The sequence below is a fragment of the Sinohyriopsis cumingii genome, chromosome 16 (genome assembly GCF_028554795.1).
Source record: "Sinohyriopsis cumingii isolate HCF-2022 chromosome 16, ASM2855479v2, whole genome shotgun sequence".
Taxonomy (NCBI): domain Eukaryota; kingdom Metazoa; phylum Mollusca; class Bivalvia; order Unionida; family Unionidae; genus Sinohyriopsis; species Sinohyriopsis cumingii.
Genome location: NC_142976.1, coordinates 13,274,387 through 13,296,728, shown reverse-complemented (window position 1 = coordinate 13,296,728; position 22,342 = coordinate 13,274,387). Strand labels below are relative to the sequence as shown.

Here is a 22,342-nt window from a genome sequence, read left to right as displayed (position 1 = left end):
ATTAGAGGTGCCCTGGGCATCAGGCTATCTGATTTTTTAGCACTGGAAAGACGATGCACACTTAGACTTTTTCCTTTGAATATGTTTTCTGATCTGATTAATATTAGGAATATAAGCCCCACTAACTTGCAAATCCTGCCATCCCAAAAGATGAAAGTTCTTCGTTTATATTCTTATTATTCTTGCCCATTACCTCTCCTTGCCCCAATGGCTAGTTTTAAACTTTCACAGCCATCTATTCTAACATCCATACACATTACACCCATTCTGACTGGTTTTAATTTCAACAAGCTGTCTGTACCAAATCAGGGGCCACATCCTATGGATATGGCTTACTATTTACTCATGGCTTGACCTCTTGGACTGTACTATGACAGTCTTAGAGATGATGATTTTGTCTGTATTGTTATATTTTATCGAGATATCAGTCTTAATCCTGACCAAGTGGACCCTCACACTGAGAGTGGGGATAAGCCTGATGATGCTTCATTCACAGATTCCACTATGGAGGGGACTGATGATCACTTTAAGGCTGCAATAGAGGTAATACATTTGGTGCTACCAAACTCAACATGTCCACCCCCTCTCTTCTCCATCAGCCTACAGGGTCAAAGCCCCAGTCAGTACTGATGATGAGGAAGTCAGTATTCTTCTCTTTCAGTCTGGGAAAATAGGGAAAATGAAGCAAGGCTATCTGCCAAAATCAGTTACCCAGGCATTTCAAAGTCTTTTTTTCTGAGAGTCAGCTACTAGCATCCTTTGCATCTTGGTGGTATAACACCCATTAGAACACCTTCTCAACAGATTTAGTCAAGAACTAAGTTGCAATCAATCTGTCATTCTGAATTTGTCTGTGTAATATTAAGTGGACAACGGCATTATGCTCACCACTTCAGAGCTCATTCACAATATAATAACCATGTCTTCATCGTTGAATATTGTATCTCAGTGTCAAGATACAGGACATGTGGAGGCACGCAGCCCAAAAACTGTTTTGGCACCTAGATATGTAGCCACTATCACTTTATAAAATCATCTTCAAATCATGACACGATTACCAGAGACAAAGGGATACAGGATCATTTACTACACAATTCCAAAACCAGCCTTGATCCTATCTCAGTATATGGAGACAATCTGCTAAACCGTGTCCGAGGTAGACATGTCAGGTGTTGTGAATGTTTAATTTGTCTTGTTTGTTGGCTTTTCTTAATGATTGTATGTTTTGTATATTAGTATTTTGTACTTCACTTAGACTCAAATTAAGTTAATGGTTTACCTGACCAGTAAACAACAGAATATGCAGCTACAATTTTCTCTATGATTGTAGGTTAAATATTCAGATCATTATTAGTGGTGAACATGTTTATAGTATTGATTCTGACATTATCTACTTATGGAATGGAAAATTCCATCAAGTTGTCAGAGTATTTCCATAAAATGGTAATTGGTAATTGTGACCTAGATCAAGTAGAGGGGTATATAATCTTGTTTTCCTATAAATTACTCATTCTTGCCTTAATATCTGAAGAAGAAAAATTCTTATTGTTGTATTTCATTTTTTTATTTGTGTGGATTATTTTATTCAAATTATTATTCACTGAAATTATGAAGTCTCAATAATATTTTTAGACTGGAACAATAATTTGGAATTATAGTGAATTCAGACAAGAACATTTTGGATTATGTAATTGTGATACATCAAAAGACAGTACATCATCACACTCCAGGCTTTTGGCACATTAGCACGTTTGAGGCTACAGTCACATCAGCATAATCAGTATTGGAATTTATTTGAAATACCACAATTGGAACCTTTGTACTTTTAAACTTTCGATAGAACATTTAGAACTACTTGGGATTTAAATCACAATACTATAAGTTATTTTTAAGTTTTCACTTTGTATTCTAGAAAAATAAATTATTTGTTGAATTTTACAAAACTTAGGGGTTTTTTTGTTCTTTTCTGTTACTAAGTTTACGACCATAGACTCATAATATAAGGGGTAACTAAACAAAGCTTCTCAACCCCCAAGCCTTCACCCTCTTACCATTAACTTGTATCCCAAACCACCTGCAGTAGCCATTAGACTCTTGTATTTGAAAAACTGTTGGAACAGTCTCTTTCCACAATGTGGGCTATCCAGATAGTCTTAGAGGGTCTTATTTCATAAACCCACTTCACTTTCTTCCTCTCAGGTCCTGATGGAATTATTGTCAGACTTGATAACAGCAGGAGATCAGTATGCTCGTCATCAAGTATTCAGTGGAGATTGTTTGGAATCCATTGTCTCCAAGGTTTTAATCTGGCTTTTTCTGGTCAGGAAGGCCAATGACAAACTCATGATGATCATTGACATGAATCATCTAAATCAATTCATGCTCCCACCAATATTCAGAATGGAAACGGCAAGATCTGTCTACCTCTCTGTCCATCTAAGTGAAATTTGCTATCAGTCTCAATCTGATACAGACATATTTTCCCATCCCTCCGTCCTCATTGAAATTCCTATGGTTTGCATACAGAGGAAATTTTTCTCAATTTGCACTTTTCTTTTTAGCTTGGGCCTAATCAGCTATGCCAGCTCTCTGTTTCATACAGATAATCTACTTGCATGGTGACATGCTTGGTTATCATCCTGCAGAAACAAGGCAAATTCAGTTTTGGTCAAAGGAAAGAATGATTTCATATCCCTTTTAAAATATTTCTTCCATCATTGTATGGAATTTCTCACCTTGAACATCTTTCACCTTCATGTAGTCTGAAAAGTTGAGCTTGTAGAGTCCATTTCTTGTCCATCACACCCAGGGAGTTTCTGTAACTCCCCTTATTGTTCAGTACTGCAGTAGGTTGCCTCCACCTTTTGCAGATAGCTTTGCTGTCTCAGTTTTGCCTCTTTTCAATGCCACTTGAATAAGGGGTCAGCTTACCAGTAAAAACAGTGTAATTCCTGAATCAGTGGCACAACTAAGGTTGGCTTATGGCATGAAATAATTCTTGGGCCATTGATGTCCGTTCTATAAGTTGGGAGGGTCTGTGGGCACTTACCTATTCCCCAACAGTTTTGGTCGTAAAAATTCTTCAGAAATTGAGGGGACCGAACTTCAAAGTGATCGTGGTTGCCCCTCTCTGCACCTGGATCAGCAATTTACTCGGTCTAGTGATATATCTAACCAGGAAGATTGCAGTCAGGCCAAACCTTCTCAGACAGCCTGAGACCCATCCTTGCCCAGATTACCTTAACCTTCATGCTTGTCAGGAGAACCATGCAGCAAAATCAATTTAACCCTTTGATGATGAAAAAAATTTCACAAGCAATGCACTCTAAAGGCTTATGACGAAAAGTGGAACATCCCCAGAGACTGGTGCAAAGTCAACATCATCCATTTGAGTGCCCTAGGCTCACAAGTAGCTGACTTTTTTTGGTGACTCTTCAAAGAGAACAAGTTGGCCCCAGTTACTTTGAAGGGCTACCACTGTATGGAATCGAACATTTTCCATCCTCATGGCAGAGGGATCTTGGTCATAACAAAGATGTTTCAGACTTGTTGACTAACTTTTACTTGTATAGGCCTAAATCGCACACACTTTTTCTCCAAGTGAAAGCTTTCCTGGGTTTTGACTTGGCTGAATGCAGACAAATTCAGGTCTTTAGCCAGGACCTTGCTGGACGGCTTTCATAAAAAACCTGTTTCCTTAAAGCATCAGCTTCATGTAGAGCCTTGAATTACATGCCCTCTCTGTTGACCCAGAATATCTTCCATTTTGATTAGATGGCTCCACAGTGGCACACTCTGGTTCTAGTAGGTCCATTCTCAGTCACACAGGCAGCTTCCACACCTAACTGACATCAGTACAACCACCAGACTGGCACCCTCCACAGCTTTGGTTTCAAATGGAAATTCTATTTTGGTAAAAAGATTTCATTTATATCTCTTTCCCAAATGTAAACCATGTCACCTTTGGTTGTTTTGCTCGTAAGGAGAGTGAGTTATCCTTCATAATGGGGAATCCAATCTTCTTCCCTTGTAGGTTACCCAACGTATAGGTAGTGTGCTCAACATTTCTTCCTAGTACCTATTTTCTTAATGTTAATGTGATTGGAGAATATATTCAAAGGAGAAAGCCAGTTTTCAGTAAATAATACCATCTTCAAACTATTGCTGCCTGTTGGTGGCAAGTGGAGATAATGGGTTAGACTTATTGCCCTTTGTCTACATAATATAGACAAAACAGACATTTGTTTGTGCTTTTGAAAGATAATGGGGCATATATTCCTAACGTCAATATGATAGGTCAGTATTCTAAGATAAACTTAATTTACTGAAAAATTTGACAAACTTTAAACACTGAAGCCAAAATGACCCCATTTTATGCTGATGAGCTGTTTAGTAATCCTCCCATAATCCGTTAATTTCTTTAATCCTTCTGAAATTACTTTGGTCATACATAGTATAATCCATGTTGATGAAACTTCAAACACTGAAGCCAACCAACCCTGCAGACAGAATCAGTGGGTGTACACATATACTAGACCTATATCAAATGGCATACAAACATCAAACACTGAAGCCTTCCAACATTGCCAACAGAATTAATAGGACATACACATACTACACCTATATCAAATGGCATACAAACTTGGACAGTAAGAGATAATTAGTTTGCTTTAATCAGAACATTTGATATTTATTGAAATTAATGTATATCCTTTGAAAAGAAATAATCATAACTTAATGGAACACGTGTTATTCTGTACTGTCTACATGAACATAAGTTATGTACTTATTTAAAAGAATGTACTGTCTTGAATTTTATTATATTTTATATAATACACGTTGCATATCTTTAATTACATGTGTCTTTGGATGATGCTTTTGAATATTTGATTTCCGACAAAGAATCTGAATTTTAAATAAAGGGATAGTATCAAGTTTTAAATTATAATTCTGTTGTTATAATGTTTGGGGTGTAACAATGATGTTATTGACTCATTAGCCCAACAAGAGTGACAATGGGAGAAGGATGTCATACATTTAAATATGTGGCACTTTTATCAGTATAAATATTGGGTTATTTTTGTTGTTGTTATCCATGTAACTGTAGCTGGGCATTGAATTGTGATTATCAGCCTGAAAGAGTAGTAGTACTGGAATAGTTTTTCTGATTTACAGATCACTGACATCTCAGCATGGGTTCGAGTTTTGAGCTTGGCCAGTGTAGGTATATAAGAAAGCTTGCCAGTAGCTTCTCATGGGTCAGTGGTTCTTCTTGGAGTTTTCTGTGTTTCTTCCTCCACCAAATATACTGGCCACCATGTATAGCCTATTAAGTGATCAAAAATGGCATCAAACCCATAACCAACCAACCAACCAACCAACCAACCTGATTATTTCCTATGTTAATGCTTTAAAAGCATGTTTAAACATATTCGGATTAGGTACAAAATTGTAATATTGTTTGCTATTACTAATAAACTAGAAAAAAAGGTATTCTCAAACTGCATATGGAAAATAGTATGAGAAAGAGCGAATAGAAACTTTATGTTTACGTGGACACTATCCATATTTGGCCTTAAAGTAAGTATGAATGAAAAGTGTACATGTTCATCAATAAAATTCTCACACTTTGCCTTTGCTTTGAATAACATAATGGATTGATTTATATTTTTTTCAGTGATTGTGTGATACGTAACACATCGGCATGAAGCCCTCATTGACAGCCATCGTATCGGCGCTGTTTCTGGCCTATATAGCCTATTCTATCTGGATCATCTATGGAGTTTTCTTTCCTAAGTCATGTAAAGGAAGTGGCAAGAGATGCATCAAGCCATACATAGCCAGAAACCCAAAGCTTGAGGTATTCATGATTATAAGGCCTGCACCAGTTGCCACATAGAACCAGTTACTGCACACTTATTGTTACTTATTTTTGACTCTGTACAATATTTGTCAGTGAGCACAATACAAAGTCTACACTAATGACAAGGAGCATTTTTTGTATCTGCAACCTACAGAAACTGCATGAAGCTAAGAATAACTTATGGTTGTGTGGTTGCTGGGTCCACGCAGCAACTGGTGCAGGCCCTCCATTTAAAAGACTTTGAGTCTAATCAGAGCTGTCTGTAGTGATATTTCATGCTTCCAGGATCTCAAGTTTCTGACTTTGGACTCTTAGATTTCCAAATTGGTTGGATGGTTTTCAGTATGCTGGACTCCTGGCTTTTGGAGAAATGTGGTCCTGGACATTCATTTTGAAAATCTTTCAAAGAGCTTTGGTTTCATTCTATAATAGAGATGGTATAATATCTTGTGCAAAAGTATAAAGACAATTTTACCTAGCTACCTAGCAAAAGTATAAAGACAATTTTACCTAGCTACCTAGCTTCCTAGAAAAAGTACAAAGACAATTTTACCTAGCTACCTAGCAAAAGTATAAAGACAATTTTACCTAGCTACCTAGCAAAAGTATAAAGACAATTTTACCTAGCTACCACCTGGTGTCAGTGAGGTATTGTTTATTCATCATTTCTATGGACTACTGCCTACTCTTAAGTCAGGCTGTCAATTTATTATGTAATAAAGTTGGGGGCTCTAAGCACCCTAAAGTTGCCTGCATAACTGATGGCATCCCCCCTCCCCGTCAATTTTCTATCAACCTACTATCATGTACAGATCTAAACTGTAACTAATTTTTGTACAGTTTTCAATACGAAACAGCTAGCTCTCTAATAAAGTGGTAAAAATATTCAAAAGATAATTTTTAATATAAGAGAAAATACTGTGCCTGCAAGGTATAGTCTCTGATTTGGAGATTCATCATTTGAAAAGGATTTTGTTCCTACTCATATCCTTTCACAGCTAAAGCTGTATTTTTCTAAATAAAATGCATTTTGCTGAGTGATTTTAAAATGTCAGGAAATAATTTAGTGTCTTTCTTACTGAAGATTTACTGACCACCATAAATCTATTTCTTGCATTTGTTTTGCAAAAGTAGCCTCTTCATATAACATTACTTGGAGAAGCATCCATTGCTCAAATAAAAGTCTATTGCAGCAGAACAGATACAACTGGTAAAATATTTTGTTAATAGGAAGCAATGGTCACTTTTCTGATAAGAGAGTCAGTGTTGACATTTAAGGTTTTGATGAAAGTTTTTGATTTATATACATTTCCTGAATGCCTTGATAGATTTTCATAACACTTGGCATTAATCGTTATAATGTTAAGACAAAACACTCACTGACCCCTATGTATTATGGGATAATGTCACTTTTAAATATGAGCAAAAATGAACTCAATGTTTATTTCATATTTTGTAAATTTAAAAATGAAATATCTTTCACTTTCACCATGTTTCAGTTGTCCATGACTGTTGTATAGCTGGTATTGTTCCAAAGATATATATTTCAGAGTGGTTGTATAGTCTACATTATTGGTTAATCAACCTGATACATTGTGTAACGCACAGTACATCTGCTTCTTGTCAGCTGTGGCTTTTTCCTAGTGATGCCACATTTCAGTTTGAAAATAATCAGTACTTAAAGAAAAGAATTAACAAGCAAAGAAAACACTAAAAGGCCATATTATAATTTAGATTTGGATAATTTGTTTTACATTTTTCACACCTTTTCACTGGCTAGAAAATTTTAAGATTGGAGAGCACTTATATAAAGTGAAATATTAAGTAGTTCAAACAGAAAGACCCAATTTTTGTAGCAAGGTCAAAATTAGGATTACTATGGACCATGAAAATTGTCTGGTCAGAATAGCTTTAGAGGAGCCGTAGATGCGGAAGGATCATAATCCCTTGTATCCTGGATACATGTATACAAAAGACTGTCGTTAATTACCAAGTATTACTGTGTTGAAACACTGAATATACTCACTTATAGATTGAGTCCAGCTGCAAAAAGCACAGACCCAAATCTGCCATTGCATAATTATCTGGCAGATCTGGATCTGTAGTTTTTGTGGAGTGATCAGTAGAACAAATAACACAGATCCTTGTTTGTTTGCCCATTTTGTGAGGGCAGATCAGGGTCTGTGTTGGCAGTTGTTCTCAACTTTATGCAAGTATATTTGGTGCAGTATATTGAAAATTGAAGGTGGTTTACTTTGAGACTTTACAATCCATGGCTATATTTATGCTCGAATTACCCAAGTAGTTGGCAAATTTAACCAATAAAACATACTTTTTCTGTTTGGTTTGCCTTTAAAGGGATGAACGATGGAATTTTCTTTTACAGAGTTTGCTCTGATTCACTTAGTCATCGTTATATGCCCGAGTTTAAATGACTATTCCTGTTTTTCTTTTTTCTTTTTCTTTTTGTGTTTATTGATTTAATGTAAAATAAGTATTTCTGCATGCTTCTTTCCTCAGAAGTGGAGTCTCTATTGTCATTAATTCAGCCTCAGAAGTACATTACAATAGTGCCCAGCAGTTACTTTGCACAGAACACGGCAGCCAGCTGAACAAAGCTCAGATAATTCAATACCAAATTTGTTGTCTTAATTGAAATTAAAGGCCATGTAAACATTTTTGACCTTTGTGGCAATAGCTTAGAGGACCATGTCCAAAACCCAACTGATGATGCTAGCCTTTGATTCTTTTTGCAAAACAAAGCCTTTCAGAATTTAGGATAACTTATTAAACTCTTCTTTCATTTACAGATGCAGATATTTACATCAACAAAAGAAGTAGGCGTGGGCCCCAAAGATTTGGATTTAGTTTGGAAATACAATAACTTTTCTCTCTCAGAAACAGCTGTAAGGTGAGTTCTTATAAAAATATCAGATGTGTATAGAGAAGCATTTTAGTCATTTTCAAACTTATTGCCCATCAAAGAGATGCAAAGAAAAATATTAATTTTTTTTAAAACATATTTACTCGCTTGTAAATCAGGTCAAATGCAAACAATAATGCACTGGTAGATCAGGATCATTGTTGTTTGTTCTATGGATTACTCCAAACAAATTGCACAGACCAGATCTGCTGGTACGTTATGATCTGGTTCTGTGCAGTTTGTAGTTGCACTCCTCTTATGAGTGAGTATATATATCATAAATTAGTATTCGGTTTAAATGCCAACTCCTGTATCTCATTCATTTTATATTTGTTATTCTTTTCCATGTATTGTCACCATCCTGTCCACAGTTGTTATTGTTGTCATTGGAAGTAATTCCCTTTTTAGAAGAACATTAGGTGAAGTAGTAAATTTTATATTTAAAATGTCCAGTGCCCACCAAAATTAGATGGCAAATACTTGTTTGGAATCTGACACTTGGGGAATTTCAAGTTTTTTATATTTTAAACTTGGGAACAGCACTGAGAAATTTGTGAAACTGTGTAACCTTACATGTATGTTTTGATTTAGTTGGGTTAATTTCTTAGTAATACACCACTCCCTCGATAACTCGCACACATCGGGGTCCAGAAACATCGACCGCACTATAAGTGAGGCGCGAGTTATCGAGGGACATATAAAATAAGCCCAAAACCAATAAAGTGATCGATGACATAAAGGAAAAATAAGGGGGGGAGGCAGATTATAGTGTTGAATACTCACTTTATAATTGTGCTGAGATTAACTGTGAATAAATATCTCTTGATAACGGTGTACTTTGTTTATTATTTCCTCATAGGGCAACATTAATTTCAGGATAAATTACAGTATATTGAGGCAATCATCGAAAACATTATTCCACATGGTTTCCGTTCGCTTAACATGTGTACCACTTCACACATTGTGTACTACGCCACTGATTTTTATGTTAAATTGGATACATTCTAGTTTTATTGTTTGATCCAAATTAGACGTTTTTTTATATACAAAAGATCGACTCTTTTCGAGAAACAGTGTTGATCGAACGATAGATAGATAGATTTGAATGCGATAGAAGTAAAATAGAAAACAAAAAAACAAGGGTTAATCAGTACTAACATATTTAATTGGTCTACAAATTTAAAACAACGTAAATTAGAACAAGTTTATACTTGCCATTTGTGCCACGCTTGACAAATATCAATTCACTTTTTGAAAACATCAGTTAATTTTTTTTGTGTGTGTTACTCCTTGGTTTCTCTGCCACCGAGCAAAATCCCTCAGATTTCTCAAGTGCATGAGCTTTACGTAGTCAACATTTTGGGTCTCCAGCCACCTTATGGCAATATCAAAATATTTGATTGCTTCCTGTGCAGAGGGGGGAGGTGGTGCAACATCTGCGTCTGCATCACTTTCAACACTTGTGGTACTCCAGTTAGAATCATCTTCTGCTGAAAATTTGTTCATAATAGAATTAATTATTGTTTCATCTGACATGTATTCAGCTGTGGGGCAATCATTGTCAGCACAAATCCACTCCTCCATATCATCAAGAGAAACGCCCATCTCAGGACCATGAGTCTGTACGAATTTCTCCCAAACAGCCTCGGCATTAATGACATCAGTTTCACTGAAACCTTTGAAGTCACTATCATTATCGCTGCCTCTGTTACTATTTTGCTTTACGTCAAAGGCAGCTCCAAGACCCTTAATCCAGCACCCCAGGTCTCTTGTAATCGATTTTTTAATGCAACAGACACTTCCCCAAGTTGTTGATCAAAAGAAAGCCTTCACGTAATTAGGTTCTCACAGAAGTACTCACGGGTTTCGATGTGATGGTCGATTGACTCTTTTCATGTTTTCAATGAACAGAATATGTTATGATTATAATGTTTACACTGAAACGGAATTAAAGGATTATAACGTGACTTTCACACAGGAAGACGTTTAACTGGTGTTTATTTCATTCTCTGTTGCCACCTGTTAGCATTTACCAGAAGTTTTCATTGATTGCTATTTCACCAGACTGTTTATTTACAGTATACTGACAACTATTTATCATAAAAACGTACATAATATATGATATCTTTAAACAGAGGTCTCACTAGGATTTTAAAACTGGGTCTTTCTGCCTCTGAATTCAATCACTAAATATCAGTACATTTTCTCACCCGGCCGCCAGTCAAAGCTTTTGAACTAGCCGCTTAGCTATTGCATCATGTTCTTTTTTATGTACTCTTATAAAATTACAACATATATGTACATCAAAGAGTCTTTCAGTCACTGAATTCTGTCGTTGTAAATATCAGCACAGTTAACTGATCAACGCATTTTCCCACAAAGCAGGTAGCTGAAACAGGACCGGCAAATCTTTGAATTTTCCAGCGCACCTATTATATGCATACGGAGGAATCCCGCCTCAGTGATTTTCTGCATCCCAGATCAAAAATTGGCATCCAAATACGCGTAATTAAGCATTTTCGAGATCTCTGAAATTAATTCTTATTTAGAACTTGCAAATTTCAAAATATGGATTATATTTTTACGGGCATTAATCACCATTTTCAATGATAAAACAAGCAATTTATCGAGGTTTAATTTATCAGTTCTTATCGTAATTTTTTCATGTTCAGCATATTTTTTAAATATTTTAGATACATTTTCTCTGGAAAAAAATAGGGAGCCAAGACGGCCCCCGCGTTATAAGCGGGATCGCGAGTTATCGAGGGAGTGGTGTACCTGTGGAATTTAGTAATGAGATTTTTCATTATGAACACACACACACACACACACAAACACACACACACACACACACACACACATACACACACACATAATATCCTTCTAAATGGGTGCTAGAATTGGATGGAATGTTTGAAGAAATTCTAGCTGTAAAATTTGCACAATTTTTATTCATGCTTATCAAGACAAGCAAATTACGCTATGAAGTTGTGCATTCATCTGTTAACAATTGCTTGTCTGATCCATAACTTTGTAACAGTTGTAGAATTTGTTTTAAAAACTTTGGCCAAGTATACATTTTGACTGGACAGCATGTTCCATACCATGTTCAGTAGTCAAGTCCTTGGCTCAAAGATTCCATACCATATTCAGTAGTCAAGTCTTTGGCTCAAAGATTCCATACCATATTCAGTAGTCAAGTCCTTGGCTCAAAAATTCCATACCATATTCAGTAGTCACGTCCTTGGCACAAAGATTCCATACCATATTCAGTAGTCAAGTCCTTGGCTCAAAGATTCCATACCATATTCACTAGTCAAGTCCTTGGCTCAAAGATTCCATACCATATTCAGTAGTCAAGTCCTTGGCTCAAAGATTCCATACCATATTCAGTAGTCAAGTCCTTGGCTCAAAGATTCCATACCATATTCAGTAGTCAAGTCCTTGGCTCAAAGATTCCATGCCATGTGCAGTAGTCCAGTCCTTGGCTCAAAGATTCCATACCATGTTCACTAGTCAAGTCCTTGGCTCAAAGATTCCATACCATGTTCACTAGTCAAGTCCTTGGCTCAAAGATTCCATACCATGTTCACTAGTCAAGTCCTTGGCTCAAAGATCAAGGTCATTATTAGGAAATGGTCATGAGATAGGTGTATTACTAAATATGCTCACTTATAAGTCAGGTTCAATTGCAAACTGCTCAGACCCAGATCTGCTGTCACATAATGTACCTGCAGATCTAGGTATGTGCAGTTTGTTAGGAGTAATCAGTAGAACAAACATCGTAGATCCTGATCTTCAGGTGCATTATGCTATAGCAGACCAGAATCTTTGTACTTTGCAGTTTAACTTATAAGCGAGTACATATGGTATGTACTGTACACTGTATACTTCCCAACGTTCCATGAGGTTTCAATCCTATTTCATTACTTACAGTGTTTTGCAAATTAATCTGACAAATTTACAGTGACCCTGCAAACATTAGTTTTGTGATTATTTCATGCAACTATGCCACACCTTTTATCGAATTGTATAATATGTAATAAAAATTAGAAATAACTCACAGCTTCATTGTTACATATGATACCTAATGTGATTCTTGTTACAACAATTGCACCTTAAGTTAGAAAAACTAAAAAAGTATGCAATGAAAGGAAATTTTCCCAAAAATCCAAGGAAAACTTGTTTCTTCTTCAACTTAATGAATAAACTTCAGTAATACAAATTGTTTACTGAAAATTTCAAAAAAATTGCAACTTGCCAACTTCATTATAGTGTGTGACATACTCTGAGTTGAAAATAATACTGAAACAAGCATTTCTGCTATACACCCTGAAATTCAGAATGATCGGTAAATTTTTACATCTAGTGGCCTGTGCTTTGTTTTGTTTTTTGTCATGGTTAAGAACTCTGTTTTTGAGATATTGTGAAAAATGTTTCATCACCCTGTATGAAGTCAGACATAACATGCTGCTTTGCTATTATCAAGATGTCTTCTTCATTGGCATTCTTGAAACATGTCTGGAATGTAACTTGTATTTTATTAAATATTTGACATAAATTTGCAAGGAAGCCATAATTATAAAAAAAATATCACAAAGATGATTTGAAACATATAATAAGGTCAATATAATGATTATACCCTTCATACTAAATTATGGAAAGTGTTTGAAGGTTAAGGTGGTTTGAATTTTTATCACGAAATATTAAATACTGCATAAAATACCATATCTTTTATCCAGCAGAATTTGAGAAATAGAGCAGAAATGTTTAGAAAAGCATAATGCTACCTGAAAGAGATCAACGTGCTCTTGAAATCTTGTTGTAAGAGTTTGAGTTCAGTGTGACCACGCTATAACATGGTATTTGGGAGCCATAGAACCTGACCATGTTATAGACCAAACCATGTTATAGGCAACCAGGTCAGTTAGCTGAAGAAAATAATGCATGTACCCCCAAAAAATTAGGAGGGTAGGTAATAAATGCATGTATTAAAACACTTGCTTCATTGGCACAGTTACCATCTTAAATCGATGCATATTAAATGGGAAATACACCTGTAGTGAAAACAGGGAAGGCATATATAATATTTTACTTTATTTAGAGAACCATGGATTGGTACATATACGTTTATACTGTTTATATATACATGTCTCATGCATAGCATGAATAGAGTATCAACACTGTGTACTGACCCGCGAATCTCATCATATACATTGAATCCACAATACAAGTGATTCCATCGAAAATATTCACACTCAATGGTTTAAAATATTCAATAATTTTGTCACAGGTCATATAGGTCTGAATTCAGTGGATAAACATAGCACAATAATGTAACGAATGATGAAGCACATTTACTTTTCAGTACGTCCCAAGTCAGTAAAAGTTAGTTTGTGTTTTTAGCCGTCTTTGGTAGCCTTTGTGAGCACACACTTTTTCCCTGCAAAAAGGAAACTTTCATGGCACAGTAAATGTTTTCCAGTCATATTGGAAAATGAAAAAATCCATCAGATTTGATTGCTGACATCTTAAAAGAAAAGTTCTTTGTTTTTTTTAAGATTGTAGTCGGCTTTCTTTGATGAAAAGTGCATGCGTTGTGGAAGTCACCACTAATGGCCAGCTTTGGAGAACCAAACAAATACTCATTTCTTATTGTGGCAGCAGCATTGAGTAATTGTATTGCATGATTGAGACTGATTTTTTTCTATCTGCTATGTACATTTTCATAACAGTCGGTGCTTCAAAGGGAATGTTTTCTTTGAAATTTCAGCAAATTATTTTATCAGGGTACATTTTTAAAAAAGGAATTGGTCGTTGTTTGGTTAATTGTAGTTACAGTTCCTCCCTGCCTATACAATAGACCAACAAGTAAGATGGTTGGGGGGTTTTGTGGGTTTTTTTGTGTTTTTTTTACATTTGTGGAAGTGGAGTGATGCTGCCTTACACTCATGCGCATGAAATTTAACAAAGGGTCAACGGGCGATAGAGATGCAGCTATTCTGGTATGATGACAAGGATTAGTACAGAAAATGTGGGTGTTCTGAAGGATTTAATTCTGAGTGGAAAGAAGAGGAATTCTACTTACCGTCCACATACAAATGTCAGTCTATGTAAATATATGAATTACTAGCGAGTGGCCAAAAATCCTATGAAGGGCAGATTACGAGATAATGCCTCAATAGGTTGATCTCCCCTACCAGAAATGTCAAAACAAAAGCAGATAACTCACAACATACAGTACTAATGCTCGATGTCATCATAAGTGGATTATGATATAACAATGCACTTTTAAGAGGGTTGTCAATATGGACAAAAATTGTTTATGTAACAATAGATAAATTTCAGTGCATTTTATATCAAGTTTGCAGCTTCCTTTCATGGGGCCCCTGAATTTCTCCACTCAAAACCATTGGTTGTATATACAAGTTTAAACAGCCAACAATGTCGCCAATTAAAAAATCGCCAGATGGTATATTTTGCCACCAATAAGGAAAAAAAACCCACAGTTTGTGATATTGCCAAAGCCCTACATGGTCCTAGAATGATCTTTTTACACTTTATTTTTTGTACTTGAGAAGAAAAAATATTTTTTCGTGTAAAATTGCAGGAGCCATGCCACGATCGTCTTGTACTATTCATGCGTGATCTCTTCCCCAAAATGATAATAAACTTTTTACGGTTTTTTTTCATACTTTTAAGAAAGATTTTTTTTTTTCGAGTGCGAGAAAAATACATGTATATAAAGTTTCGGGAGCCATGCCATAGCTGTTTTATATCAGAATTCTTGTGATAACGGAGCATGCTATAGCAGGGTCACACTGTACATTTATTCTATAATTCCTTTGTCTAAGTTCCCTAATTCTTTTTAGTTCATATCACTTTGTCCAGTTTGTCCATCTGTCTGCATGTCTGTCTGATAGTCACATCATTTTTTTTTATATTAGAATACAAAGCTGAAACTTCTCCCCCATGTTCATTGTGTAAACCCCATTATGTCACTGATATATTCTGATAATGTGTATAACTGATGGCCAAAAATGAGGGAAAATGTAAGGTCCATTAAAAAGATCACCCATCCACATAAAATTGCAAGCACAATGGTTTAAATACATGTAGATCATCAGAAATTGTCTGTCTCAGATGTTACAGTGTGCAGACAAGGTTAATGATTGTTATTCTAATTATTCTATGACCCAGGGCAGCAGAGTGATCTGAGTTGCTCACCTTTACAGATCTCTGACATCTCACCTCTGTTCACATGGGTTCTAGTCTCGGGCTCATCTAGCATGAATATGTGAGGAAGCTTGCCAACAGCTTCCTGTGGATCGCTTGTTCTTCCTCGGATTTTCTTGGGTTCTTTTTCCACAAGATATCCTGGTTGCTGTTCATAACCTATCATGTGCTGCAAAAATGTTGTTAAACGCACAAGAAGTTTGTATTCCTTACATGATATCATGTATCCATTATTCAGTAACTATCTCTCTCTCTTTAAAGTATTGTACATACTTGCTTATAAGATGGTACCAAATACAAACTGCATAGACCCAGATCTGCCATCACATAATCTACCAGCAGATGATGATCATTGGAGTTTGTTAAGTGTAATTGATAGGACAAAACAAAATAGATCTTGATCTGCCTGCACATTACACAATGGCAGATCAGGGTCTGTGTTGTTTACTGTTTAAGCTGACTTATAAATGAGTACACTGGTACTTAAAATTAAATGAATCATATTTTTTGTTATTTTTTGGAGTGGGTGAACTTTTTTGAGAAAAATTCAGAAACAGATCTCTTTCATATTTTTGTTACTTCTCAAATACGTATAATAACATTCTGATAAACACACACAAATGAAAATGGGGGAGTCATTAATGGTTCTCTGATTTACACAATATGTATGGCATAATATGAAATCTTGAATGAAAAAACTTTGTTTTGTATGACCTTATGAAAACAATTCATGTCCTTTCTGTTCTCACAGTTCTTGTTTACTATTTGTACATTAACTGAACATTAGCTGCTCCTAATTTAGATTTCAAGAGATTTTATTAAAAATTTACTCATCAGAAACTGACAATATAGTTTTTCAGATTTGATTAAAATATAAACATAAAATATCTTGATCAGTGTGTTTATAAATTTTCAGTTATTTTTCCCCAGTTGATACAGAGAAAGTACCATATAGTACTTGAAGTGATAGTGATTCTTGCTTCAGTTCATCTTGGATGACATCTGTTTCCCAGCATTCATTTAAGTCAATGTAGAGTGTCGACTGATACTTGCCATTTAATTTTCCAAAATAATTGTTTATTTTTATTGCAGAAATCAATATTACCTAAATGAAAAAATAAGTGAAAATTATTATATAGATAGATAACTTGTAGGCTAGAAAATGTAGAGTATACCTAGCCACAAAGAAAGTAAATTAAATGACGTAAATAAATTTAGGTAAATAGGTAAATTGAGGTAAATAAAGTTTTCTAAAATTAAGACATGAATTTTTAGACAGCAGTTGCAGATCAAATTTCATTTTGTTCAAAAGATTTAAGCTCAAAACTTTTTTATAATGATTTTTAAATTAGAATTTGAACTGAGATTGTTTGATTCAAGAGATAAACATATTAGCATTGTGAATTTAACTGGTATGAAAGTTTCAGTTCTTTTCTCATCTGGTCTGCATCTCAGGTAAGCTGTTGAGGAGTTTGCTATACTTTGTCAAAGCAAGCTACACAAGTTACATACTCTCCATTGTGTTGTTTTTTTTAATATTTAATGGGAGTTGCACTTTTTAAACATCAAGAGTACACTGTTGTTTAAAAGAATAAGACTGTAAGCAAGGAGGGTCTGTGCTTTTGAATAAAGGGGTAATTGTAGTTGTTGGGTGAATTACTGATATTCTGTGCTTTTGAATAAAGGGGTAATTGTAGTTGTAGGGTGAATTACTGATATATATATATATATATATATATATATATATATATATATATATATATATATATATATATATTTATATATATATAGATAGATAGATAGATAAATAAAATTAGGAACAACATTTGAATTGAACTGAATTGATAAAAAAATTAAATGTATTTTTGAGAAAATTATTAAATATTGCAAAAATTCAAAAGTTTTTATGTGCAGCAAGGTTTACATTGTAGCTGTGGAATGGCAAAGTATGCTCCATCTTTATAATTATATTATCACAGTACAAGATCATAGGACTAGTGATACATTTCTTATGGTATGTCTTAATTATAGGTATATGTATTTGTTTTTCAGGACCTTCAATGTGTCCATACCCATGAAGACTCGAAAAAATGGAACTCTTTTTCTCCATGTTTTTGTGCATCCAAGAGGGGAAGATCCATTTGTCACAAAATATTCATCATTTGAATCATCACCAATAACATCATACGCATTACCACAGTCAGAAACATTTAATCTGCTGGGAGAAAAGAAAGATTCTGTAAGTGTTATTTATATTTCACAGTTTGATAGCTGATGTGTAGCATGCAGTTTCTTTGAACAGAAAAGTACATTCTATAAACTTTTAGATGCTTAACTCGAGTTCAACTTAAAAAGCGCAGAATACAATATGATACTTAGAGTAAATCTGTCTCATTAAAAATTTGCATGCCATTGAGTTAAAGGTCCTGAATGTTGTGAGTCTGACTGGATATTTCCAGAATTTTGGAATAAGAAAGTCTGGTAAATGCTTTAAAATTGCCAATGGAAATACTGTATGAGTTACTTCCCTTTGGAATATATTCATGACATAACCCAAATCAGTGTTCTTAAATAAAGAAGTGTAAATCAGAGGTGGGATTTTTTCTTCCCTCCTATGATCAAATTCAAGTTATTGAATGTCCAAACAATGTGCTTGTAACCGAATTTCTTGCACAGAGAGAGGCAGATTTTTCATTGCCAACAGAAATCAAAAGACACTGATAATTTGACATATTTAATGGGGAAGGTCTTTTTCTTTATTGGAGATTATATTTTGTTTTCTTTCTCATTTTTTGATGAAAAAAAAGTTTGGTTCAGTTGCATTATGATATGGCAATGTGTGTTGTAAGTTATAGATATGTATAGAATTTGTTTTTTTAATGTCATGGTATGTTTTAGCTGTGGTATTATTTCTTTTCAGTTTTAAATTTCAAACCAAAATCATTAAAATATATCCAATGAAGATTAATTTTCTAATGTAACTGTAGCCAAAGTATTTTATTATTTTGTGAAACTTATGAAATCCACTGCTTTATTCTTGACCTGTAGCCTCAGCATACTAAATGTCATAGACAGCATATGAAGCCTGGAGTCTGGTTTTCATCCTTCCTGGGGGTACCCATACATGCCAACACTTCTGCTTTTGGCGTAATCATTACGCTTTTTCCACTGAATTATGCCTTACTTTTAAATGTGTTCAGATTATGTGTTTTCAATATGTCCCCCTCCCCAAAATATTTATAATTTGTTTTCTTATTTTTATTAACATACCATTGATCTTTCAGACTGTATTCTAGAAAAGATGGCTTCTACATAACTACGACATAAGAGTACACTTGTCTGTCCTTGCATGCACTTTCCTAACAGTATTATGTTCTATTTATAGCATCTGCCCTCTTTCCAAGAATCATGCTGGTTTTACTTTCAAACTTTTGACCTAGGTTTCTTTTTATAGCAGCTGTATGGCTTAGTTAGGAGAGAATAAACTGGTTTTCTAGTTTTCACTCTTTCCTTGAAGATGTTTAGTTCTAATTCATATCTGATACAGAACCAGTCTGTAGGTATTTGGCACTAAAAGTCAAATCAGATTTATTCTAGTAGATGCATGTGTTAGAGCAAAAATGTTTTTCAGATAATTTCACAAATGGATTAGAAAAAGATGAAAAGGCAATTCAAAGGTGAATACATGAATTACATAATACAGCGTTCCATTCTAGGGCATCTTCATGCCCACTGCAGGCTGTGTGGAAAGGATTTTAATATTGGTCATGACGGTAAAACAAAGAAACCTTGAATTAGCTCATTTTACAAACTCCAATACTAAGGTAACTTGTAACTTCTTTTTTAAAGCAGAACTAATAAATGTAGAGGCATTATTTACTGAGTTCTTAGTAGAACACGGACTACCCCAGCAGTAAACGACTATGTTGGTTCTTTGTTAAAATGGCTGTTTTCTGATTCCAAAATTGCAGAAAATATGTATCTGCAAGAACAAATTTATCTAATATTGTTACGTGTTTAGCAGAAGATAATTCGCTTAAAATTGCAAAGCTATGAAAATTGGGCCGTTTAGTATTGTAACAGACAGGATCATGATTATGATGACAAAAAGTTGTACCCAGTCTGTCTAAGAGACTTTGACAACAAAAAAAGACAAAGTCAGAGTGCTCTCCTTTCATCACCAGAATTAACAGAATATTCCACTGGAGAAAACATTTTTTATTTGCTTGATAATGCTTTGAATAAACATAAGTTGGCAGAACTGTATGGGGTTTTCAGTTGATAATGCATCAGTGATGACTGGAATTCATAATGGAGTTGCATACTATATTGTGAAAAATGTCTCCATCAGTGTACATATCAGGTTGTCACCATCATATTATGCACTTTGCAGTAGGAAAGGTTGCTGATAAATTAGGAGAACCCCCTGAAGTATCAAGTTGGCATTCTACCTGACAATGTACTTCATCCGGACAGAGTTGATGTGCAATGGCACTTTATTTCCCATCTAAACAATCCAATAACTGGAAGATATACATTTCCTCTTTTTTGTAAGGTTATGAAAGGAATATTGGTTCTTTACCATTCTAATGCTGACTGTGAGAGATTATTCAGTATTGTTAACAAAAATAAAACTGAATTCAGATCCAGACTTTGTAACTCAGAACTTGGTTTTCTACTGGTGTACAAAACATTAATAATCTCAGCTGTTACTAAGTGTTTTGAAATGCAATATGAGAGACTGTTGCTTTTTAAAGCTCAAAGTGCTATATATGAAAATTTGAAGCAGTAATTGATGTTAATAGACTAGAAAGGGTAAATAAATCATTTTGTAACATATGCTCATTGAAGTTTATTATGTTCTATGTGGATTACTCTTTTTTTTGCTTGGATTACTCTTTTTGTCGACCCGGATTGCACTTTTTCCTTGCCAGGGGTTGGCATGTTTGGATACCATGTGTTTTAAACTTGTACATAAATTAATGGCATCATGATAATTTAGTACATTTCATTATCCAGTTTCTTCATCAAATATGATACCCAATCATAATACCATATGAAACTGCTGCTGCCTTACAATCCAGCCCTCTCAGGCTAAAACCTTTTAACTTCAAAACTAAAAGTTATCTGCCTTCCTATGTGACATAGTGATCTCCCCTTCATACCAGGATTGACACCAAGTCCTGTGAATTCTTCAGTTCTTCTGCTTGTGCAGAGTAGCATGCTTTCTACAGACTTTCTGCAAAATCCCAACAAAATTTTGGAATTTTATTTTACCATAAAGGATGTTGGAGGAGTTGCATTTTCTTAGTGAAGTATACTCTCTGTATAAATTTCCAACTCTTCTGTTTTTCCTTTCATCAATGACAAAGTATCTGACTCTTCAGCATCATCACTTTGCCAGCTTCACATAATTAGGAGCCCTTGGTACATACCTTCATGTCACAATGGGATTTGGTGCCAATCCTGGTATCAAAGGGAGATCACTGTAACTGCCACCAGGAGGATCAGATGTCTTTTAGTTTTGAGGCTAAAATATTTTAGCCTTTGAGGGCTGGATTTGTGAGGTAGTACTAACAAGCCAATGCCTCATGACAAGTTTATCCATAATATATGCAAATTTATATCTAAGAAAGCCTTATTAAATGATAAATCCCTTCCGCCACCATACAATTCCTCTGGCTTATCTTTAGAGAGATACCATACTTGTTTTTAGTTGATACTGTAAATAAAGGGTATGAGGGTCTGTTGGAGAAAACAAAACATAAGAACTAATACTGAATGATGCAAGTTACTTCCTATCTGTTTTTTTGGTAGCAAATACAAATACAGTTTTGGGTGCTAATTATGCAGTTTTTGTGAGGGCTAGAAATCAGGACTGGTGTATTACTAAACTGAACTTTATTTCTGTAGTGGCACATAAAATGCAGTTGCTTTCTTGAGAGAAACTTTCTAACTTTATTTTATACTCAAAGCGCTAATCATAATGTTTTTTCTTTCATCTCCTTACAGGCAAATGTTGTAAGCAAAGGGGTGCCAATATCACACTGGAGATCCAAGGTAGTGGTCAATGTCCTTGAAGATAACATAGCATTTGATAGAAATGCCCTGATGGGAGAAATATACAAACTTCTAAGGTATAATCACCTGACAGTAATTGTATTTCTTTCTAGTAGTACCTTGCTATGATTACTCCCAGTATATACCATGTATACTAATATATAAGTCAAGTCCTGACAGTAACTTTATTTCTTTCTAGTAGTACCTTGCTATAATTAGTCCCAGTATATACCATATATACTAGTATATAAGTCAAATCA

General features: G+C 34.8%; 1 protein-coding gene across 2 annotated transcripts in view; it reads left to right on the top strand.

Annotated features, from left to right (window-relative positions):
- Nucleotides 1-22,342, top strand: part of LOC149779963 (lipid scramblase CLPTM1L-like) — a 90,150-nt gene that overhangs the window by 5,554 nt on the left and 62,254 nt on the right. Inside the window, exons 2-6 of one of the 2 annotated variants that reach the window (XM_089936681.1) lie at nucleotides 5,176-5,258; nucleotides 5,678-5,860; nucleotides 8,674-8,774; nucleotides 18,075-18,261; nucleotides 22,035-22,159. In XM_089936681.1, the coding sequence (XP_089792807.1) occupies nucleotides 5,705-5,860; nucleotides 8,674-8,774; nucleotides 18,075-18,261; nucleotides 22,035-22,159 (569 nt within the window). In that variant the 5' untranslated portion in view covers nucleotides 5,176-5,258; nucleotides 5,678-5,704. The remainder of the gene's footprint in view (nucleotides 1-5,175; nucleotides 5,259-5,677; nucleotides 5,861-8,673; nucleotides 8,775-18,074; nucleotides 18,262-22,034; nucleotides 22,160-22,342) is intronic. The other variant, XM_089936680.1, reaches the window with a different exon arrangement.